Source organism: Epinephelus moara, chromosome 7 (genome assembly GCF_006386435.1).
Source record: "Epinephelus moara isolate mb chromosome 7, YSFRI_EMoa_1.0, whole genome shotgun sequence".
NCBI classification, from domain to species: Eukaryota; Metazoa; Chordata; class Actinopteri; order Perciformes; family Serranidae; genus Epinephelus; species Epinephelus moara.
This window is the reverse complement of record NC_065512.1, coordinates 26,852,341-26,878,408: the sequence shown is the minus strand read 5'-3', so window position 1 is coordinate 26,878,408 and position 26,068 is coordinate 26,852,341. Positions and strand designations below refer to the sequence as shown.

The 26,068-nt window shown below is 40.8% G+C and overlaps 1 protein-coding gene across 1 annotated transcript in view; it reads right to left on the bottom strand.

Moving 5' to 3' along the window:
* The window catches only part of LOC126393564 (ephrin type-A receptor 6-like), a 226,335-nt gene that overhangs the window by 85,388 nt on the left and 114,879 nt on the right, over positions 1 to 26,068 (bottom strand). Inside the window, exon 5 of the mRNA XM_050049776.1 lies at positions 24,399 to 24,734. Within this exon, the coding sequence (XP_049905733.1) occupies positions 24,399 to 24,734 (336 nt within the window). The remainder of the gene's footprint in view (positions 1 to 24,398; positions 24,735 to 26,068) is intronic.

Here is a 26,068-nt window from a genome sequence, read left to right as displayed (position 1 = left end):
CTGGATTTTACAGGGAGCCAGCGCAGAGAAGCTAAAACAGGAGAAATATGATCTCGTTTCTTAGTTCGTGTTAGTACACGTGCTGCTGCATTCTGAATTAGCTGGAGAGTTTTTAAATGATTATGATTATTATGATTGAGGCCGCTCCACCCGCTCCTCTGGCTGGCACCTGGGCAGCCACCTATGTCGCCTATAGAAAGGGTGTGTGTGATGGGATCAGTCACCCTCAGGTGCAGAGGTTACTTAGATGGGAGTGGATAGGGACGGAAAAGATCACAGAGCAACCATAACACTGGAGTTAGAGGGTAGTTACTGAACACTGTTGAGCAGGTGAAGCATTCAGCCTTTCTGGTGTTCGGTTACAGTCACAGTGATGGAATGACTGATCTCGATTCCACACTGTAAATCAAAGGTAACCTCTGCTGTTCAGTGGGCAACATATTTGTTATTAATATCAAAGCTTAACGGTGTTGGGGAGGTCTGTCAGGTGGCCAGAAAAACAGTTACTTCACTTATTTACAATGGTAAACTGCCAGTGTTACAGTATAGCAACAGCAATCAGTAGCAGACATTTCACCAAATGGGAAATCATATGTAGGCCTCCTGTACCAGCATCTGTAATTAAACTCGCTTAAAAAAAATAAGAAAACAGGTATTTGTTTTTAACAATTTCCCCTCAGCTAGTTCTGACATACAGTCTAATGAGCATTGACTGAGAGAGCAAAGAGTGATGAAGATACCGATGCCGATAGATGTGAACATTTCAAGTCAGCATGCTGCAAAGTTTAATTACCGTGTGTTCGACAGTGATCAGTGCAGAGCTTCCCACCATCCAGCGGGAGCAGACAGGTTCAGAATACAGAGAGTGATGCAAACTAGAGCAGATGAAATTTCCATCTCCTCCGTTTCCCAAAGGATCATCACTACATAACTAACAAGACAAACAAATGAACACCCTGTTTTGAGCTGCTCAGAAAAGGAGAGGGGTATGCAAGAGGTATTCTTAATATTCCAATTAAACTTGCACACAATCAAACTAAACTTCTCTTCCTAATAGTGCACAGCTGAATCAAGCTGAAGAAGCAAAAATAATTTCAATGAATTTAAATAAATTATTAAATAAAGATGGGGTGGTCATAATGAGGGTGAGCCGGCAGTGGGGTGAGTGGGAGGCATGCAGCTGCAGAGTTGACAGGGCAGATCTAAATGTGATAATTACTGATGCTGCCTCTGATGAGCACAGAGGTGTAATATCTCAGATTCTGCACAATCAATTGGATTCACATTATTGCAGGCAGGTGCATACAACATTTTTAATCCACCTTCATCGCATCTCCAAATCACCTTCACATTAAAACACTAAACTTAGTTTTTACATATGCTGTCACACATGCCTGTTAGATGGGATTCATAGGATCACACTTTTGGGTAAAACTTGTGAAACTTTGTGAAAATAACACGTTCAACACTTTTCTTTTGCTGTAGTGACAAACTGCAGAGGTCTTTCATGCTGCAAAATGTTGATACACTCATTTCCCCCCAGGTAACACTTTCATGGAGTAATGTGAGTCTTTCATCTTGCACTTCACTTCACTGATCATCGTAAGCACTGTATTGCAGACCCAGTATGGAGCAGAGAGTATACACACGCTGTAGTGTTTGGGGGCAGCAAGGGGGTACAGCGCAACACAACACAAGTTGCAACTGAAAAATAAAATGTGATCCAGCTGAATCTGAAGTGGATTCCCGTAAGCTGTTGATTATTTTCAACTGAACTGCAACCTGAAAACCAAGTCATTCTGCTGTTATTTACTACTTTTGTCATATGGATTACTGTAAATTTATTATGTTGATCTGTTCTGTACACACAACATCTATTGCACGTCTGTCCGTCCTGGAAGAAGGATCCCTCTTCAGTTGCTCCTCTTGAGGTTTCTACCATTTTTGTCCTCGTTAAAGGGTTTTTTTGGGGAGTTTTTCCTTATCTGCTGTGAGTGTCCAAGGACAGAGGAATGTCGTATGCTGTAAAGCCCTGTGAGGCAAATAGTAATTTGTGATATTGGGTTTTACAAATAAAAATGACTTGAAATTGACTACTTACTGAGAAAGTCATGATCATAATGTAACAGCCTTATTACACATCCTTTAATAAAAAATTTCACATTAAGCCCTCAATGTCCATTTTTCACCGTGGTATCATAAATATTGTATATCGATATTTTTCAAGGTATTGTATTAAAGTTAAAAATTCCAATTTCATGACAATACCAAAAATAATTTACATTGTAGATCATGGGAATCAACTTTCAAATACAGCTGTGCAATATGTTGATATTATATTGATATCGTGATATGAGACTAGATGTTGTCCTCGATTTTTGATATCATAATGTAAGTGCTGTCTTTTCCTGGTTTTAAAGGCTGTATTGAACTTACCAAACTGATCTAGCTGCTCTATTATTTACCTTTGCTAGGAATGCTTTTCCCACCTGTTAATAACTTCATGATAACATTACACTGACGCACAATATCTGTAGAGTGCTGTATTTGAGCATGAGATGACTTTTATTATGAATAAATCACAGGAAATGCAATGTGTTTTTGTTAGTGAGATTATATTATCAGTACTGCTGTAGTTCATCAAACAAAACAATGGTCAGTTGCAGTGTTAGTTGATGGAGGATCAGTTTGAGATACAGCAGGGAGTAATGGAACAAGAGGGAGCAGCCACGGTGAGCTGTTAAATGAAACGCTGCAGGTGTAAGGCTGTACACTTCCAACTTCTTTTCCCTCATTACATTTCAGGTTCCCTGTTAGCATTGGGTTTAAATCTGAAACACTGCCCAATAGGTGCACCAAAGTCTTTGGCATCGTCTTGTCGGTCAACTCTCCTCACACTCATCACTTGAAGTGAAATCTGACTCCTGCTATTCTGTGCAGCGTCTCTGCTCCTGCTGCTGCTGTACGGAGCAGAAACTTTCAGTTCATAATAAATTCTAGCATCCATCGTGTGACTGGCTAAACAAAAAAAACAAAAACAAAAAAAAGTTGGGGGTGTTATGTAATCAGTGTATGTCTGAACAGCATGTAACACCGACTACTGCTGCAAGTCTAGTCTTCACCCAGTTAGTCATAATACACATTGCTGATAATTATTAAATATCTCATTGTATCTCATATCACCTAATCCTACTTTCAAACGTTGTGAAGAATCACAATTATTTGTATTCTATAAACAGGTAATTTAAATGAAATTAACTACAGAAATCATACTGACACATACTGACTATCACATTATATAAACTGCGATATAGCTTTTGTACAAAGAGGCCTAACTTGGAGTAATTTACAGAGGGTCAGCATGGCCTTAGTTAGTGTTTGGGCTGCCCCCTAATATTTGACCAAAAGTTAGTCGACCAGAAAGGTCAATAGTTGGCAAGATTTCATTGGTCGCTTAGTCGCAGAAAGAAAGAACAAATGTTAAACTCTATTAGGAGTGTACCTTGTCAAAATAAATCAAAACCTATATGACTGGACCATGTGGGAATTTAATTTGAAAGGACAGACACAGGAAGTGGCCACACTCAGCAGTCAGACAGGAGTCACGTTACAAACCAATCCCAGCCGACAGATATCTTTCCCTTCTTCTGTAAATATTCAGTCTGATAAATACGGAATAATTGATCATTTTCGCACAGGACTACCCAGAGCTTTACATCTGTCCTACGGACGATAGGCCCTCACACTTACAATAAACAGTGCCTGGAAGAAGATCAGCTCTGCACTCAGGATTTCAGGTAACTAGGCTATGCAATGCTTGTTCAGTATAGCCTAGCAACCTCAGACCCAACCTGCTGCTGCGCTCTTGAAAACTGGCACAAAAAAGGCACAAGAGTAGCGTCCAGCACCCGACCTCACGTTTTCCAGTCGGTTAAAGACGCGGCATGTGTGCAGCCCCTAATTTACAGGGCTGGTACCTGCGGTTATTCCACAGGCTAGTTAATAACATGTCGGGCAGGAAATCCAAAGTGTGGGATCATTTGAGAAGGTGAAGGACGAACCCAAGGTGATATGTAAACTCATCTTCATTGGTCGACTACAAACATGACATATCATCTGAAACATGTAAGTAGCTACATGCCCATTTGCCACTTAACAAGCAGCTCGCTCAGTGTGTGACGTGCACTTGTAGATAAAATATAGGCCTATATTAATGAAGTTTCATTTGTACGGTTTTGTATTTCTCTGTAATGTAGCACAGTGTTAACAATGTTACTGATACTATTCTTTCTCACACCTTCAACTCAAATCATTGTGTTGCCCTGCCCAAAATATATGATTTAATGATTAAATTAATATCGTAAACATGTGGATGACTAGTCGACTAATGACCTTAAATGACGATTATTGGTTGACTAGGAAAGTTCTTAGTTGAGGGCAGCCCTAGTTATTGAACATGTAATGAGGGTAAAAATTAACAACTGCAAAACTGTAATATAATAGTCCTTTATAAAAATATAGCCGAATGATTATAAAAGTAATTTTATTTCCTCAAGTATCATATTAGAAATCTTAATTTTCCATGTGTAAAGCTTTATCAGGATTCATGACTCATTTTCTTCATACTTGACTGCACCAATCTTAATCCAACTGAACTGATATTATAATGATGACAGGGGGATAAAAAAAAAAAAAAGATGCAAAGAAAGTGCAAAATATGTGAAACATTGCGCTTCCAAGACAAAAAGACCAGACAGGAGGAGATTTAAACAACACATTTGATCATGACATTTTACTGATAGGATTAGAAGAAACATATCCTTGAAATGCATGGGGGGGGGGGAAAGCCAAACATTATGAATAAAATGAGATGGGGCCTTTAAACTTCAGCCTTAATACAGTAAATCAAAGCCACGCAGCTGTCTCAACACAGTAAAATATAACGTAGTGTCAGTGCTTATAATGATGAACACACACAATTCAAACATACACATTGCCTTAATGTAAAAGTATGGAAGGGGAAGAAAGACGAGGGAGAGGCAGAAAGAGAGGAGGAAAAAAAAGATAAAGGCACATCAGTGGGATAAATACTCTGATAAATCACTGTAGGGGCAGAAAGCTGTCGAATAAATTTTTCCCATCCTATTGTTCCCCCCAGTATCTCCCTCCACAGTTGGCATAAAAAGTGTGTGTGTATGTGCTAGTGTGTGTGTGTGAGAGAGAGAGAGTGATGATTAAGATGACCCTGGTGCTGAATAGTTTCATTGATGTATACAGCAATATAAGACATATGCGCACGCACAACATCCATGACATGGCCACGCAAAATATTCCCTTGACACATCTTCACACGCACACATGGCACTGGATAATTGGGGCCCCCTGGGGCCGAACTCTGGGCTTGGGTGCCAAGGGCGCGCATTCCTTACAGAGAGGCAGATAAATCAACTGTTAATAAGCCGGCAAGCATGGAGGCTCTATTTACGACCGCTCTCTCCACAAGGCCAGTGCCACCAGCCCAGCTGTGGTCTCTCATACGCGCGCGCGCGCACACACACACACACACACACACACACACACACACACACACACACACACACACACACACACTTAATCTTTATCAGACAGAAGACCCCCAAGATACACATGCCCATATAACTGTATGTCAAGGGGGAAAAAAACTTCTCCTATAATGTGATATATTCAGCATTTTTCATCAGCGGATCCTTTTTCCTATTAACCCATAATGGAGTAAGGATCGCAGCTAAATCTAACCCACTGACACACACACTCACACACACATAGACACACACACACACACAGTGGATTTCAGCCATCTCAGGCAGATCTACAATGGTAGCCGGAGCTCAGCACAGCACAGCGGAGAACAGTATTGATTCATCCACAGAAAGTCACCTTCCCCCTTACCCCACCCCGGCCGGCGCCTCGGGGACCCCGGTCATTCCGCTCAGCCAATTTGTATGGCTGTTGTTATTATTAGTGTTTCTCCGGCACAGCGCTTTGGTCTTGGGGCACGGACACACCGCTTTATGATGCCGCGCCTAATAAACATCATTGTGATTTTCCCAGGCTAGTAATTAAGTGTGGGGCTAATTTGTCATAGTTAGTTAGAGCGTGGCGCGATGCCGGGAGAGGGCTGCCTGGGAGGGGTACGGTGGCTGAGAAGGCCAGGAGTTTAATACACACTATTCATTTATAGCCAGTGCTGCATAATTATGCTGGTGCTGGCTCGGGGCATGGCAGAGGGCCATCGCAGATCAAGGTGGGCCAGAGGTTTTTCTATACAGGATCTGACTTGAACAAGTTTGTGCACATAATGCTATTAAGGTTTGACATGTGTGGGTGTTTGACAGCCAATAACAACTTTAATTTATTTTAAAAGATTCTCTGCTAGGACTTAAATCTTTGAATCTGAGCATTATTATCTAAAAAATACATTGCTTTATATCTGACGTAAACAAACCCGAGGGTGTGAGGATAGAGGGTGTCATGCTATACGGATTGTGATTTATGATATTGGGCTATATAAATAAAATTGACCTGACTGTTCATGACCAATACATAAAACATGATCAACTGCAGAGAGCTGCAGAGCTTCTGGAGTTTAGTTTAGTCCCTTTCCTGACACTGGCTTAATATTTACCTAAAACTTATTAAATGTGCAGACATACCAGTGTTTAATCTGTGACCTGTCTCTTTAACTGAGAACACTTAAAAACATTCTTGTCAGATTCAGTGTTTTCCATTTTATTTGATAGACTGTTGCCTTGGTAATTGCCTCTCTTTCTCAATATGTCAGCACATCTTAAAAAAAAGTGTGAGAATGTGTTTGAATGTGTCAGAGCAACAATGAGCAAAAATCGAAAAAAAAAAAAAATAGTGAGGCAAATTGGGATAAAGAGACATAGATAAGATTTATCATTCAGCTCAGTCACATTTTACAGGCATTATAGTCAAACAGCAATAAGCCTGGAGAGGGAAACAAGCGTGACTCATATAACCCAGAAGTTAATCATTTTGGGAGATATTGTGGGTCCAGAAAAATAGAAGCTGTAATGTGGAACACATTTGTGCTGCAAGTGCTCATAAAAGACAAAAAGGCGAGTGATAAAAGTTTTGTATAGTGCAGGGACTGTCAGATGCTAAAACATCATTTCAAAGATTGCCATTGGACACAGTCTTTATGGAGTAAATCTGTCTAACAGATTTACGGAGTCTGACATGTAAAATAAAGACACAGAATTGCAGACAGCACTGTCAGTGTCAATATTTTTAAACGTTCAACACCATCACTTGCACCAGTTGTTGTTTGGTATTAGCAAATGAAATATTCATCACAAAAATAGAGAATACTGTGTCGGCGAAAAGCCTTAGGCTTTATAAGAATATGTATTCAGTTCTGCATTGGCTTTCTATTCATTTTATAATTCATTCACATACAAATAAAGTTTTGATTTCTTTTAAAGCCCTCTGTGGTTTGTCTCCTTTCTGATCCTCAGGTCTGGGTACACACAGTCCAAGCACAGGGCAAAAGGAGATCACACTTTTACTGTTTAAGCTTCAACACTTTTGAACAAACCTCCTCTCATCAGGTCAGCTGAGTCACTGACACATTTTAAAAAGCTTTTAAAAATGGTGTGTGACTGGCATCTTATTACTGCAGTGGGTTTAGGATGTCTTTATTAGAGCCCAAGCACCTTGTGGCGCGATTTTAATTCTTCTGCCAAATGAATTGCATTTTGAGGGGCTTAACATACTCAAAAACTCATGAAACTTTGCAAACACATCACATGTGGTGAAACATTTGATATGTTAGCGGTCTCATGCCCGCTAAAAAAAAAAAGGCTCAGCAGCGCCCCCTGCAAAATTTCTACGAAGCAGCCCTCGAAGCTAGTTTGACCTACATGTACCAAAATCGGTAGGCACATGTAACATCTCAAGATGTGCAAAAAAGTCTCTTGGAGCTATACCCTAAACTCAAAAGGAAGCCAGCCACTTTGAATTAAATGTGCAATTTTGGGGTATTTTTGGACATTTCCGGAGGTCATACTTTAACAAACTCCTCCTACAGATTAGATCTGATTGACTTCAAATTCGGTGTGTACCATCGTAAGACACTGGACTTTGAAAGTTGCTTAAAGCTTGAGTTTTTATCAAACTGTTTGATGGTGGCGAGGCGTCAAGCTTCCATGTTTTGGGACCAAACAGGAAGTGGTTTGTAACTCCAGAATACATGGTCCAATCTGCCAAAAACTTCACATTTTTGATGACAGTCCTGTTTTATACTTTGATGTACATCGCCCACAAAGTTGACCAGATACACCTGAAATTATGCCAAAAAAAGCCATAAGACCTTGGTGATGCTTCATTGTGAAAATTTGGAGTTTTGGGCAAAGGGTGTCGCCATGGCAGCGCCACAGATTTCGATGTTTTGACATGACAACAGAAGTTGCTGTAACTTCATTCCACATGGTCATATCTTTTCAAAACTGCCACCTACTGGCAACAGAAAATATCCTCCTTCTGGCAGGTTAATTAGACCCACCTAAAAATTGTTCAGAGAAGTCCTAAAATGTTGATGATACTCCGAAATGAAACTTAAAGTTTCCATCAAATACCGTCACCGTGGCATCTTTGATGGGGCTTGTTAGCACCCAGTACAAAATTTCAACGAAGCAGCCCCCGCCTTAAGTTTCACCTAGAGGTAAGAAAATTTGAGGGCATATGTAACTTCCAAAGATGTACAAAAAAGCCTCTCAGAGCCATGCCCTAAACCCAACTGGAAGTCAGCCATTTTAAATTTATTCTGCCACTTTTGGCCATTTCCAGTGGTTGTACATTAATGAACTCCTCCTACAGATTTGATCCCATTGACTTCAAATTTTGTCTGTACCATCTAAAGACCTTGAATATCAAAAGTTGCTTAAAGCTTGAATTTTTGTTGAACTGTGTGACCATGGCAAGGGGTCAGATGTCAATGTTTCGCCTCCAAACAAGAAGTGGTTTGTAACTTTAGCATATATGGTCCAATCTGCCCCAAACTTCGAATGTTATCCAGGCCAGAAGCCAACTAGATGCACATTAGGTGTCATGGTGATTGTGCCACCTACTGGCAACAGGAAGTAAGACTTGCAAGACAACTGTCATTTAATTTACCTGAAATTTGCATGGTGGGGTCTATAATTGATTAACAGCAAAATTACTTATATTTGATGTGTTCTCAAGTGCCCCATAGTGGACAAAAAAGGGGTACAAAATGTGAAATGGGTCATTCAAATCCCGCACTCTATGAAGGATATACCATCTCACCACTACTTGCACAGTCTGACTTTCATAGAAAAGGATAGCCACATCAGTTGACATCCTGCCTGCACCTACAAGTTACACAGAGGTGCTTAACTTGTGGGTGCAGGCAGGATGTCAAGTTACGCACCTCTGCGTAACTTGTGGGTGCAGGCAGGATGTCAACTGACAAGTTACGCAGAGGTGCGAAGGCCCATTCATCACTGCTTGATTTCATTTTGTCCCTTAATTCTATATGTTTAGCCATTCCTTGTAATCATTTTGTTGTATTTTATGGTACTTTATGTATGCTTTTTGTTAAACTGCTACATAGACTTTCTTTGTGATGTGTGGTTGGGTGCCACCTTGCTATATTGACTGGTACTGAATTAATTAACTAGATCATTTAACAGCAAGACGCACTCATTTGATTTAATTATTTTAATGTAAAATGTGAAAAACATACACAGTGCACTGCTTTGTCACATTGCCTCTGGTACATTCACAGTATGAAATCAGCATACAGTATTCATCTTCATCATTTTAAAACAGATTGTACTTGTTTTACTCAGTTTTATGTAGTTTTTACTTGTTGGAGGGCTGCGGAGCCATGCTCGGGAAAAAAAAAAAAAAAAAAAAAAAAAAAATAGACCAGGTGCGTAAAAATAGAGAAGAGTCATCAACTGTAGCAGCTTCAGCTCATTATGAAGGACACACTCTGCTCAATGCCTGCTGTGACAGACACTGCGTCAGTGTCCAATGTATTTCTGCTGTAAAGCATAAAGTATAAGTATGCAGTACTTAAATTCACTATTGCCGTCTATCCGTCCATCAACCCACAGGCAGCAGATGGCAAGTAAATCTGTGTTTCTGGCTCACCAGAGATAACCTTTCATTGAAAATTAAATATTTCTCATCAGTATTAGATCACCCACAGTCATCTATAATGGAATATGTTGCTATACAGTATCCTGACAATACTACAGAGAATACTGACAAATACAATATGATCCATAAAGTGTGGATAAGGTTTGCTGTGGCATCCTTGAGCATTCTGCACCAGCATCTTCAGGTTTACCATCGAATCATCATTTTTTATTAATCTTTCATTACTACACCCTATCCTGCACACCATTAACTCCAAACCCTCTGTGTGCATGGTGTAGTAAGCTTGCATGCCAGGTAAGCACATTCTCAAATCAATTTAGATTTTGATGAAGTCTCAGATTATGCACAGTGTTGGCATATCCTAGTGGTTTATACCATCACTGGAGAAAGCAGACAACGGATAAAGATGATAAAGATACTGATGGTTGACGCCAAGGTAATCAGTGCTATATGAGAGGCTGACATTACACCAGTTATACACAGCTTTGATTGCGTGCTTTCATTTAGTTTTGCTATGATCATCACAGTAACACAACATCACAATTAACCCTGAAGTTATGCATGGTTTACTGTGTTTACATGCACTCTCATATCAACTTTGATTCTGTGGATGGTGGCATAATGTCTTTGCACTGTTCCTACATCTGCCTTCAGGTGAGTGAAACAAATGAAAATGATCTGGACATTTGCAGTCAGAGCCAAGCCAATGAGCAGCACTCCCCTTGCCAGCTCCTTCCATGTTATTCCATATCATCATGCAGATTGGAGATGTTAGTTTTACCCACCGGCTTTCATCTACAAAACCGTCTGATTACCGTCTCTCAAGTTGCTGCAAGAATGTCCTGATGCATCGCCGCAACTAAGAACCCGATCTGTCTCTGATTGCTTTCAGTGACATTCACAATTACCCAGCTGCTTCCTGTGATTAAAGCAACTCTCCTGTTTCTAGGCCATTTCCTCCTTCTCCTCCTCTCCTCTTCATCCTCCTCCTCTTCCTTTGCCTTTCTGTAGTCATCCACCTGTCCACCCCCTCAACCACTTATTTCCAAGATTGCATTATGAAATCCAGCTATTACCTCTGAAATTTCCTTTAGGCCATATGCTCTTTACGCACATACACAATATTTTTTTCAAATAAACTGAATGTAACCACACATATACATGAACCTATACACAGACATGCACAAACACTGTTGACACATGCTTATGATTTATGCCTGCAGGGGTTGGAGGAGGAGATAGATTTAAACAGCATTGTGTAAACTCGGTTGACTTAAATGTGACAGACATGTATTTATTTGTAAAAGTCGCGCACTTTAGCTAAAACAAAATTATGGAAAGTTAATCAGATTTTTAGTTTGAGTCTAAAACTTTAGAAACTTCTTTAAAGTTTCACTAAATTACAAAAAGACTTTCAATTCCTTTATCATTCCTTAACTCTAAATAAACATAGCATTAGGGCGGCATGGTGCTGCAGTGGTTCGCACTGTCCCCTCACAGCAAGAGTGTTCCTGGTTCAAACCTTATGTGGAGGGTTTGAACCGCGGGGAGGTGGAGCCCATCTGTGTGGAGTTTGCATGTTCTCCCTGTGCCAGCATGGGTTTTCTCAGGGTACTCCGGCTTCCTCCCACAGTCCAAAGACATGCAGGTTAATTGGTGACTCTAAATTGGCTGTAGGTGTGAATGTAAGCTTGAATGGTTGTCTGTCTATGTGTTAGCCCTAAAATAGTCTGGTGACCTGTCCAGTGTGAACCCCGCCTCTCACCCAATGTCAGCTGGGATAGGCTCCAGCCCCCCACGACCCCCAACAGGGTAAGCGGTTACGGAAAATAAATGAAGTGAAACATAGAACAGGTGAGATGCAGAAACTCAAGCTTTGTTGGTATTCGCCCTAGACACTGTGGTGTCTACATTGATGGCGCACAAGCTACAAGCAGGCTCAGAGGCATTCAACATGCTGTTCATTGTAATATTCTCCAAAATGCCAACAAAATATTTTGTGGGTAAGCAAGAAGTCAACGAGTATTACCGGAAGAGCAGTGCCAGAAACAAACAGGCTGCCTGGCAACAGTTGTAAACAGTAGTGACGTACCGCCAGACATTGCATTTGCGCACTGTAATTATAACTGCTTACCTCCTAGTCGAAATTATTCTTTGTTTCCCCTTGAGTTGCCATCTTTCCATAAGGCTGATTTTTAGCTTTTACAGCACTCGTGTTCCTCCACACCCTGTGGTAAAAAAGCCTTTTCCTTCCTCAGCGTGGTGAGTGATTTTCTTTTAGAATTTAAGGTCATGACATCCCTGTAGTCTCTCAATGAAGAGTCGTAGAGATGTCTGTATTGGCAAACCTTTTTGGTCATTCTGCCTTTTTGAACTGAAAAGTGCAGGACGCGCAGTGAGTGCCTAGTTAAAAAAATTCAGAGGTGCATGACCCAGTGCTGCGACAACTTCCTGAGCTTTTGAGCTCCACATGAAAGGGGTGATTACATCTTTTGCTGGAGTGCAAGGCTAATGATTCTATATTTGTCTGTTAAGTGAAGTGGGGTTAGTGATAAGTAAATAAAGATGAGTTGTTAACTTGTCAACTCAACCAAATTTAAGGGAAAACAACTATCAATCAATCATGTTCAATGAACAGCTGTTTAGATCCATATTGACAGCAGTTGGTGGCTGGGCCTTATGCCTAATCAATGCAGACTGCTGTATTGCCGGCAGTCACATTCAAACCATGATCAATGCTGGATCACAAATTAGAAATCTTTGCCTTAAGTACCTTACAAAGGAAGAGTATAGGAGGGCGGTTGAGGTTTCTTTAGTGTTTTGCAGTGTTGTGTATTGTAGTGACAATAAAAGCTTAGCTTAATCAATAATCACAATAAGGCAAACAAAATTCAAGTTGCAGTTTTCACAGTTCACACAGAAAAGTGCACAGATGTCTCTGTGTGTCTGCATCTCTTCCCCCGCACTCTCTTTATCCTCTGCCCACATTTCTTGTCAGCTAATTTACCCTCTTTTTCATTCTGCCACCCCCTTCTTTGCTCTTTCGATCGTCTCCTCACTCAATCATCCCTCTCATACTCTGCTTCTCATTTTCTATCTTCTTTCACCCTCTTTTTCTCTCTGTCACTTCATCTGTCTCTGTCTCGCTCTTCTTCTGCTTTCCACATTCATAACGCCTCTCTCTCCCTCTTTCTCTCTTCCTCTCTATTTACCTCTCAGGCTTACTCCCTCATTTCACTTCTCCTCTGTTCACTTAACCTTCCACATCCTCATCCAGCTGTCACTTGTCCTCCAGCTGCCTGCGGCTCTTCTCTCTTCCTCCTGACCCAGTCACCTACTTTGCAGGGGAACTCAGGGTTCCTTTGAGCAAGGCAGCACTTGGGAATTACATTTTTTGTCTGATTTTTTTGGAGAATACAGTTTTATTTAGTAAGTATGCAGATTAAAAAAGTAAACCCAGATTGTTTTTGATGCGTGTGGGTGTTGGGTGCCCCCAGAGTGCCAAAGTGCAGCTCACAGGAGGTCGTGTTTTCTCCCATTTCCACTTTCTGTTGATGGCCCTCAGAGTTTCTACTAGCTGGTAATAAAAGACCATTGTGGCGGATGGGAACCTCCCTGTCCTAAAGCCGTAAACTCATAAGTCTGCCAGATCACGGAGGTGCCATGTTCCTGGTGCCGACTTTAAGAACTGCAAATGCACACATAATTTCCCCTGACTCTTTCTCTCTTTCTCCAAATATGAGGGGATTTACTCCAGGCCAAGACACTCCCCCGCTGTTAATCCTTATGCTTTATAATTCTCCACACAGAGTCTCGGTGCATGTGTGCGTGTGTTATAAAGATTGATGCTTGTGCATACATCAGATGTGCTTCACTGTATGAATCACAAAATATTGAAAAGGTTATGCCTGACAGGAAATTATCGCAGGCCTTAACTTCTTCACGCCACTCACCCATGTGCACGGTGCTGGTGTGTGTATGTGTGTTTGAAAAGCAGCCAATCATAACCACAACAAATCACATACTAACCCCACTGACACAAAGCATTTACCAAAAGGGCCATCTGCATTTTAATGACTAAGTCTAATTTATCTACGGCCAGTGTACATTATTACAGAAGACTCTTGATATTCCTGGCAACACAGAGAAATTCACATGGCTGTCTCATTTCTGCTGATGGCGACGCTATGCTAATGGTGTTAGAATTTTCTGTGCACCTTTCCAAACAAGCTCATCACAGAGAGGTTTAGGTGGATGTGTCTAGGAAAGCATATGTGCAAAAGTATTTGTATGTATGCATATCACTGCAGTTGCAGAAAAACTGCATATTGTCCTTTTCTCAAAAGATAGACTTGCATGGTTATCTCAAAGATGGGGTGGGTATGTTGACCTTGTGCACACTTAAAATGTTTTTAATATATTGCTGGCAGTATGATAGGCATTCTTCATTAAAACAATGCGTGTGCCTGATGGACCTGACCCTCCTCCTGTGTCATGTTGTAGCTGCTGTTCATCAGTGTTTGCAGGATTGCCACATATGCTAGTAAAAACTGACAAAATAAATGTTTTTAAAAAGAGACTTAATTCATTGCAGAGCATTATACATTTCCAGGTTACACAGACGTAAAACTAGGTTTCACGACCAGTAATTACTGCTACGTACAATAACACTGTACTACAACTCCAGGAAATCAGTTTTACAGTGAAAGCAGTTGAGGTGATAGACTGGGACAGTGATCTGTATCAGTTGTGTAATGACAGGAAGAGTATGTATTACTGCACCGTAAAACCCTGTCAGTTCCCTCTATATTTGAGCAAGCGTGTGTGTTTGTATGGATAAATACATCACATGAGTTTGTCCACTTTTATTTACTGGTCTGTTGCATTTCCCAACAAGCAGTTGAATTCTAACCAGCAACTTTGCAGCTACAAGCCAGCTCCTCTAAAGTAAAGGAGGTCAGACACAAAGGAATATGGACCTGTTCACACCAAAATGCATCGCCAGCAATACCAGTGTTTTCCTATTTATATATACTTTATTAATCCCCCTGAGGGGAAATTCAATTTTTCACTCTTGTCATTAACACACAGGTCCGAAATACACACACATGCACAAACAGGACCTATACATGCACAAAGTGGAGAGATGTCAGAGTCTGTCGGTTGGGGGTTTTTTGGTGCCTTGCTCAAGGGCACCTCGGCAGTGCCAGGAGGTGAACTGGCACCTCTCCAGCTACCAGTCCACGCTCCGTATTTGGTCCAAACGGGGACTTGAACCGGCGACCCTCCGGTTCCCAACCAAAGTCGCTATGGACTGAGCTACTGCCGCCACTAATGGTAAAGCACACCTGGCACGTGGTCCCGTCTTGCGCCCTGCATCATATTTTTCTAGCAGTTTTCAGACATGCATGAAACTTACATATTCACAACTTTATTGGCACAAGGCATGGGCACCGCTCCATTGTTTCAACGACCAAAAATTATAAAGGCCTGTTATTCCGCTGGACCAAAAGCCCATTTTTTCGACAGCCCAATATCCCATTAACAAATGGCCATTGCTCAGAAGTCCTGTTTCTCCAACAATACACACTCAGTGCAGTTAGACAACCCAACTGCCAGAAAAATGTTCGCACTGTATATTTCTTTAAATGATGGACACAATATCGGTTGGGAGAAACACCTGAGATGGGAGGCTAAATCACTGTTGAGAAACACGGTGACGGGTCAATAAAAGCACCTGGGGTTGATGACTCAAATGCCACTGTGAAAAGTTGCAACAGGTAAGTAAAAATACTCTGGATCTGTTGCGTAAAAGCCACTGAGAAATTGACTCGCCTGTGCTTTTCCAGTGACTTTCATGCCACCAAATGTAGGTGTTTCAAGCCACACATGATCTTTTCCCAACTCTGACCAAGAGTCTGTTGTGTCTAAACCTAACCACACATTCATCACAGTGCTGCTGACAAATGTAACATATCCAAGATTTACAGAAATTAACAATGCAAACATTTTTTCTGGTGGTTGTGTTGTCGAACTGCACAGTTGGGAGAAGTTTTCCTAGTGCATATTTTTCCTAGAGATCCAAAAGTGGGCTGCGGGTCCTTTCTGAATGGACCGCAAGTGACTCATGAATGTGTCAGCTTTATTAAAAAAAAATACACACACTTTATTTTTAAGTTTGGTGGATTTCTGGCACAGAGATTTTAGTGCTGTTTTCCTGCTGTAGGGTGGGTGACTATCAGACAGCTACTTACTACTAAAAACAGCAAAGTAGCTAGACAACATGGCCAAATGCAAGTATAACATTAAATGTATTAAACTGTGTGGACCTTGAACCAATGACTAAGCAGAAATGTGGACCCCAGGGCTGGACCAGTTGGGAACCACTGTCCTAGAAGGTTTTCTGCCGGTAAGATATATCTTGGTTAAGGTCTGGAAAAATCCATGGTTTGAGTTAAGATAAAAAAAAAGGGTTTTTTTTGGAAGGAAGCCTACATGTAAAACTTCTCCCATGTGCTCGAACTGCAGGGAGTGTGTTTTTTCAGAGAGACAGGACTTTGGAGCAATAAGCGTTTGTTTTTGGGATAATGGGCTGTTGGAGAAATAGGCTATCAGTCCAATGGGACAATTTTAGGACTAATGGGGCTTCGGAAATTTGGGCTGTTGGAATAACGGCATAACATCAATAGTTTCACACATGGCTCAAGCAGCCAAGCGAGAGGTGGGATTTACTGCTGTTTTGATGCACGTAGATGTGGTAGGAACAGTGGGACAATGGCAAATTCGATGTAAGGCTGATATTTATGGTATTTGACTGCAAAGAAGGTCACATATTATTCAAATACTAATCAGCGATCGCATGCATGGTTTTGTGTGAGCAACTGTTGGTGGTGAGAGGTGGGGTGGGGGGGCCTGAGGCTACCAAGCCTTATTGCCATGTGTCTTGTTGTGATCCGGGCCTAGGGTGGCAGAATTCTCTCCCTAGCTGAAAGAATGTTCCAAGCATTAAATCTAAATAAGTCTTTTTCGGATTCAATTTATGACTTAAGGATTCATGGAACAAAGGAAACTGCACAAATGAGGCCAAATTACTTGTTTAGATAATGACTTTTTGCAGCACATTTATTTCACTAAAGCAACCAATGATATATCTAAATGTGTCAGATGTATTGTTTGCGGGATAAACCCTTTTGAGATGCATCATTTAATTTTCAACAAGCTCCTTACTTAGATGCATTGCATTTCACACAAAAAAAGAGCAACAGTTTAAATGGCTGTTGCAGTTTGTAAAATGTATTGGTGTAATCTGTATATAATTAGATGATAAGATCTATGGGAGAAAAAAGTCACAATATTATAATATTATAACTGACAGTAGTAATTGGCACTGTGTGGGCTGTATGAGTGTATGAATCATCCTCCTCCATTCCCAACAGAAACAGCAGGTCTTATATACATGGTAAAATATTCACCTCAATAACAAATCCTTTAGAAGTAGTTGAGATGTGAAAATCACATGTTTGACTTTATGGTGTGTGCCAGACAGCTAGGGCACAGAGTTTCAGTTTTTGTATGAGTGTCAACATATTCCACTATAAGTAAATCTTTTTTTCTCTTTACTCATTCCTGTGGTGGCATGAACAAGCATGCATTGAGAGAACAGTCCTCCAACTCCCCAAGTCTAAAGTCGACCTTGCCTTGCCAAACTTCCGCCGGGACTATTGGGCCTGCACTATCAACAAACTACTTTTTTGGAACAATAATAAGACACAGTACTAACAGCCCTAGTGGAGCCAGATGGAAAGGTCCTCTTCATGTTTCTCATTTTGGTCGGTGGTTTGTTCCCAGCTACATCTCTCAATTCAATAAGCTGCTCAGAACTCAAATGTAGCCAACACTTTATAAAGTTGGAATCAGTTTAGAAGACAGTTTGGCCGTCATGCTCCTTCAGGTCTAGTTCCAATCTTTCAGAACCACCTATTCTTACCAGCCTCTTCAGAACCAGTTTTCCAGATCTGGTTAAACAGTGGCCTGCTTACCATTAATAACTTCCATATTAAAGATGTTTTTCCTTTATTTATCACCAAAATCTAACCTCCCACATACTCACTCCCACAAACTTCTACCAAATAAGGCACTTTTTCACTGCATATTCAATTCCTCCAAATAAAAGGGGCTCACTTCAGTGGTATATGATTACATTTTCAGGATGAATTAAACTTGTTTAGACTCCCTCAGGGCCATCTGAGACCAGGATCTCAGGACTACTTTGTCAGCCGAGCAAATGGGACATATACTAAACCTTGTACACACCTCCTTTATATGTGCAAGGCACAACTTACTCCAATGCAAGATTTTACACAAAGTCAATTTCATGCAACAGATTTTTGGTTGCCTGCCAAGAGTTTTGGCATGCAATACTTGACACACTCAGTGAGGTCTTGGGTAAAACAGTAGACCCTGACCTCTCACTGCCCTATTTAAAATTCCTTCCATGCCTAATACAATCCACACAACAAGTTATTGCATTCACCACTTTGCTGGCTGGGAGGCTTATTCTCCTTAAATGGATACATCCCTCTCCACCTACTCATAATAGGTGGATTCATGAGATACTGCAGTGAATTAGGCTTGAGAGGATTAGGTTTTCCCTGAGACGTTCCCTAAAGACCTTCGATAAAACCTGGTAACTATTATTGGAACATACTGACCCCACGGCTATTAGTGAAGGATTCAACAAATAAATAACTGAGCTAAACCCCCCAATGAATACTGTTTCTTTTGATACTTAAAGTAGCCCACATTTAGCTGGTAATACATTTGTTCTTTTTGTTGAATAACATTTTAAATGCAGGACTTTTACTTGTAATTGAGTACTTAAAACCATAGTATTCTTTCTTTTACTTTCTACTGCGAGCTCACCAAGCACAAATGACATAGCTAATGGTGCAGCTCAGCTGAGGAGGACGCCTTTTATGTTTCCATCTCATGCTGTCATGAGGACGAGCCTCTTGTCTTGAGTAGATGTAAGACGTCTGTGAAGATTCTCAGTCATCCACGTCATGGTGACATCATTGTTCCTTATGTCGCAGGAGTATCTGAGAAACTCAGGAGGATCATCAACAAACAACAAATTCCTGTGCACTTCAAACCTATTAACACAATGAGGCAGAAGCTTGTTCACCCCAAGGACAGAACACCCAGGCATAAGCAGGGTAATGTATAGTGTGCAGTTCAATGGAGCCAGGAATGCACAGATTTGTACATTGATGAAACAAAACAACCACTCCATAAGTGCATGGCACAGCACAGGAGAGCCAGCTCTTCAGGTCAAGACTCGGCTGTCCATTTACATCTAAAGGATACGATACATTCTTTTGAGGACAGCAATGTGCACATCTTGGCCAGAGAAGACAGATGGTTTGAAAGAGGATTGAAAGAAGCCATCTACGTCAAACTGGAACGACCATCGTTAAACAGAGGTGGCCTACGACACCACTAATCACCCACCTACAATGCAGTCTTGGGATCCCTCCCCAGACAACTTAACACCCATTCTCACCTGGACACATCTAACCCTAACTTGTCGGTGAAGATTCTGGTCCCTATTTAGATGGTCTAAAACGCGAAGCACCAGGGGTGCGGCGCATGGGTGTGTTCCAGTCACCTGCTAGTTAGACAGCGCGTTTTTAGACTGTGCGCCATGGTGAAGAGTCTAAAACGGTTGGACTTTCTCTGTGAATTAGTCATGGGTGTGTTTTGGGCGTATCATTCAATAAGCCAATCAGAGTGTCACCTCTCATTCCCTTTAAAAGAGGAGCGATTGGAGCGCATGGCGGAGAGCTAGTTAGATGGCGGACCTACCAACTGGAAAGAGTGAGCGTTTTACAGGTGAGGAGACGGATCTCCTCGTGCGGGAGGTGAAGGCCCGTCAGAACCAGATCTACGGGGACAGCAGACAGGCACCCAAGCTCTCCGAGGTAAAGCAGGCGTGGGATCACTAATACAAGAAAGATCTTACTAAATATCTGTGGAATATTATTCAAACCTGTTTTCATCATATAACAGAGCACAGCTGTCAGGACTGCCGCGGAGCTCCCCAAGGTGCTGATCCTGCAGCTAGGACCTGTTCAGCGTTTTCTCCCCCACCCACGTTTGTTAATTGTTTTCACATGTTTCCTAGAGCTGTGTTCTGCCTCTTATTTGCATGTGTGTCCTCTCTACACTCAGATAACAATATAATAATATAATATAATGTAGCCTAGTATAACATGTTAAAATAAATGCAATGTGTGGGCTTTGGTTTTCAATCAAAAAAATGATTGATTGGTCAGATAATTTCACAATTTCATTTGTCATTATTACAAATTATGATGATCATTATTACTGCGATTAGATCATTCTGATTAATGACTGACCATTAAGACGTGTTTCTGATAAATATTTTAATGTGCACAATAATAACCTTTCACATTGTAATCATATTTTTATTTGTTATCTTTTGCATATGTGTGGCTGCTCCGTGTGTGTCTGAGCAGAGTGCACGCGCGTTGTGCACCTGCCTAGAGACGCATATTACTAACTTGTTTAACAGCGAAATACTGCGCCGTTGACTTTAGACCAGGTTTTTGTTGGTCACTGGCGCATTTGCTTTTTACGTCATCTAACTAGCAACGCGCCATGACTGCGCCTGACCACTCCTCATTTTTAGACCAACACACCCAGACAAGCGCAAGTTCATTTGCTAGTTAGATGACGAGGGTGCAGGGCGTGAAAATGACAACTGCGCTTGCATCTAAATAGCAATGACACTTGCGACATGGATTATGCGCCCTCCGCCGTCCGCTTTAGACCATCTAAATAGAGCCCTCTGAGTCATCTAGGTCATGGTAATCACGGTAAGTGCTATGTTGTAGGCAACTCGACTTGCTTGCGTTTCTTGAAGACGTTTCACCTCTCATCCAAGAAGCTTCTAACCCTAACGCCACACAAGATGGCCAGGTGGGTCAACGACTAACATGTGACCTTTACATCTGAAACTCAGAGCTCACATGTGACCTCAACGACTCTGTAAGTGTTCACACCCACACAGAGTTTAAAGCCTGCGACTTCGCACCAGTTTGTTAGAACTGAAGAAGCCTCTTGGATGAGAGGTGAAAGGTCTTCAAGAAACTCAAGCAAGTCCAGTTGCCTACACTCAGTAACAGGGTCATGATTTCTGGTAAGAGACATTGCTGTTGAGTTTTTCAAATGTGTTTTTGTGGCACTTTGAGCACTACAAGCAGAGTGCCATCTAGCTCTATTATACTAAAGGGAGGGCAGACACTACTATGGCTGAGATCTCCATTACTCAGCAACTCATACCAAAACAATCTAAATTGTCTAAACAGCACTAAAAGTAAGAGGAAGAACATGTATTTTTGATTTCTGGGTAAACTGTCCTTTTAAGTAAAGGATCTGAAACCACAACCAACCACCTGACATAAAAAGCAGAGCCTGCAGTATAAAATATTCACAAATATTTGGATTACAGTCCAGGATCATCAGTACATGAGCTTGATTGTGCACTATACAATTATGGCCTACATACAGCCAGCTATATAATCAATAATCTCCATCAAATGGCACGTTAATGACACTGACCATTGACTCTGTGACCAAACGTTTCTGTCAATGTGACAGCGGTTTAATACATCATCAGGCTCCTTATCACTGGCTGATGGCCAGGAATCTGCCTCTTCCCTTGAGCATTTTAAATAACTGCAGCTGGGTATATTAGTGATGAAATGGGTCTTGTGTACAGCTCGGGGACCTGCCAAGACTATGTGCTAAACTGGGCATCCTAATGAAATAAAAAGGCTGCGTGTAACATTGAGTTACCTGTATAGGCTGGAGCTGTCCCCTGTGACATAGAATAATGCATTTAATGTGTTTTGGCTGTATGAGAAAATGTATTTCTCCCAGACTCCCTCAGCTACACAAGGATGGAGGGAAGTAGAGAAAGAAGAGAGGAGAGAACAAAGAAGAAAGAAAAAGCAAACATGTTTGGAAACAGGAGAGAGAGGAAAGAGGACAAACAACCAATAGAAAAAGGGGAAGAGAGAATAGTCAAGGGAGGACAGGAGAGGGAGGAGGGAGAAAACAGAAAACACAGTGTTTGCAAATCACAAATTAAAAGCATAAGCGTTCCCATACAGACCATTGTCCCTGAGGAAATATGGGCCTTTCACCATAAAAACCTTATTTGGAGCAAGTAGGCAGGTAGAGACAACCTCTCCTTGGCCTCCTGTCATCGTTTACAGCAGCAGTTAAGGATGCAAAACTAAAAATACTAGAGGAACATTAACTGTAATGTCATTCTGACTCTAACCCTGACTTCCTCTACCATCTGCTCCAAAGGCTACAACAGTAAAGACTTTGCAATTAACAACGCTTGCAAAATTAAAATTTGATAAAGCACTTAAATGGATATTTAAATTTATCAAGTCGCTGTAAGTAGATGTGAGTGCACCTGTCCTCCAGATCTGATTGCAATTTAATCACGCACTCAGGAGTTATTGTGTACCAAAAGTTAATGAATATGGCAGTTACAGGAAAATAGCATGCCATTTAAAAAAAATAAATAATGAAAAACCTTTTTTGGGCTTGTTCAAAAATTGTTATATATTAAACTTGTTAAGGGGAGGATGAAATTTGTGTGAGAAATACTGAAAAAAAAAAAATCCTGAAGACTTAAAAGGTGCCCTGTGGAGTTTACTTGTAAAGCAAGTATTTAGTTGTATTCAGTATTTCTCACCAAAGTGCATTGTGTGTATCCTTGAGGTCTAACGAAAGTGTTGAATGCATTTGTATCCACATTTTGTTAGTAGTCTTCCCTTTTCCTTCCCTTAAAGCCAGTCAACTGTGTTACCTAGTGTATTACCACCTCCTTGACTGGCAGAGTCATGCAAAACGATTGCAAAACACTGCTCCACAACACTACTGGTGCCCAAAGAGTCCACAGGGTGCCTTGAAAATATGCAATGATCTCTTTCTAGTTCAATTGTCTGTAGCTATTAGGTCAAGATTAGGGATGCACCAATTGTGAAATCCTGGGCCAATGCTGATGTTGAAAATAACAATTTAGCCGATGGCCAGTACGGATCTTTAGTTGTTTGTTTTGTTCTTCATTTTGTCTTTAAAAAAAAAAAAAAAGAACACTTCGAAAACTTTTTAACATATATATCACAATTCACTCTATTATTTCATTTATATTGTTGTGAAAACCTCAACAAATTTTTAAAACTGTATTTATTAAAGTTTCTCACCAAAAACTTTTTACAAGATTATATTTGAACACATGATGACAACAGTATAATTGACCTCAATTAATTTTTACTATATAGACCATAAACATATCAAAATGTAACTCAATGTAACCTCCATTAGCTGTTAGTTGCAGCCACTGACTGCGAACAGTCAAACAGTTTGTGAATTTACTATGTCACTGGGACAATCTCTGCTCATGTTAAACGTCTTGTCTATTCTTCCGGGTATGACAGGCCACTGCCCTGCTTTTTAGCCCGTGCAAAATTAATGCCAGACAACAGAAAGACATCAACCACTGCCAAAGCTGAATGTCATCTTATTTGCCGATAGTCAGATGGTAACCCACAAGGCGAATATCAGCCAATACTGATGTTCAGCTAATACATTGATGCATCCCTACTAAAGATCCAAAATAGTTTCCCTTCAGAGCTCATGAGTCATGAAATAAAACATGACATGCTGTTGCCATAAACAATGAGGTGTTCCCTGGCTTATAGTTTAACTTCACCAAAATCTAATTAGTATTTTAGTATTTCTGCCACCAAAAGCGACTGAATAATGGAGAGGTAGCAATGCATTTGTGTTCACCTCTTCACCATATAAACTCATATCATGGAAAGATTTATTGAAGTCTATCTGCATAAATGCCATCAAAGCACATTATATCCAATATGTTGGACATATCCTATCTATATATTTACAGATAAGGCATACATTAATACTCAAGTATGGATATCTGGATAAGAAAATACTTGATCACTAAAATAAAATCTTTTACACACTGTGATGACCTTATGCTATGTATATGGTGTACTGTACAGTAGATGTCACCGGAATTTTTTTTAAAGTGGCACAAATGCCAGGTAATCTGAAGCATCAAGTAAAATTCAAATACTCACCACCCTGATCAGTGCTGACGGTGATGGCGGCAACCTGGCGAGGGAAGGAGCTCATGTCTGACACACCATTTAGGGACTCGATCTCAAAGGTGTAGTTGGCGTGTGCTGAGAAGTCCATGACAGTGACGGTGGCGTTTGTCAGGCCTAATGGTCGCGGTAAGAAACGAAGCTCCTCCTCACAGAACTGGCACTGGTCGGGCTCGGGGCCACAGCGTTTGCACTGGACGTTGTAGGTGAGATCCCGGCGGCCTCCTGTGTCACTGGGGGGTGACCACTCCAGCATCAGACAGGTGTCGTTCAGGTTAAAGATCAAGTTGCGGGGAGGAGATGGAGGGCCTGCCAGTAGTAGAAAAAAATATTAATGAATCAAATCAGTTACAGTGTACTTTAATGAACACTTTAGCTGATGTTAAGATACATAGTTAAATGTGCTGGATTTAAACAGGTGATAATTTTATGGCTTATAAGCCATAGTGGCAATGACAATGTCTTCTCTACCTATAGAGCCTTTTAAAATCCTAACAGCTGATTTTTGACCCAAATGGGGTTTTGTAGAAAGAAAAGGTGATCTTTTCTTGCACCATCTGCTTATATTCCTTTATGGTTGAATTTCTACTATTTCTTCGCCTTCTATTTTCTGTCTTTAAGACCTTTTATTGCACAACACACCTTCAGCTCCTTCCTATTACCACTATTAACTACAGGATGTCCAAAAAGTCCATTGACCACCAGCTGGCTTTACTCCACCCCCAGCACCGTCTAGACTCCAGGGAATCCTGTCCTATCTTCTGTCTTAATACCGATACTTCACATCCATGGAGTCAACACTCCAATTTATACACTTTCAAATTATCTCACTATCGATGATGAGTGCTTTTTTACTATCTGCAAAAAAAGTCTGCAAATGTTGGAATATTTCTTAACTTTTAAAAGGAGGTGGGCAGGGTGGGTAAAAAAAGAAAAAGAAGCCAAACAAACAAAACAGAAACAAGGACCATATACAATTGTGTAAAAAATTAGTTTTAAAAAATAATTAAAATGTACCAAAGGCAATGCGATGCAGTAAAGCAACCTTGTGGATGTTTTAACATTTCACATAATCAATGCATCCTGTTGTCAAAACGATCCAATTAATTAATTCAATACCAATAATATAACGTATACACCTCCAAATCCTGCACTGTCACTTGCCAGCACTCAGTACACATACAGTGAAGCTGGCAACAAAGAGTCTGTGTAGCAGGTTAAAAAAAGCCTGCTCTGCCCTGCCTACATGATGCGTTGTGTCCGTCCCCCATGTATTTCAGCCTTTAGAGTAAACAAGCTGCCAATGTTACTGTGCAGGGGAAATACAATAACACATATTCTAAGAAAAGCACTGGACCCAACATTGACCCCTGAGGTACGCCATACACTGTATACTGAATTCTAAGTGCTCTGCACAAAATATTACCATAGTGTGCTTATCTATATCTAATAAATTCCCACAAAATCCAGTGCTCTAATTCACACAGGTACCCAAATTTGTTGATTCTCACATATTGCTGCTGTACCACATAACTCTTCATATAAATTCCTCTCCCGTGCAGTAAAAATTCTAAGTTATTTCACCTCACTCACATATCACTTTGTTGAGGTATTTTTGTGCTCTTCGAAAGTGTGTGTTTGTG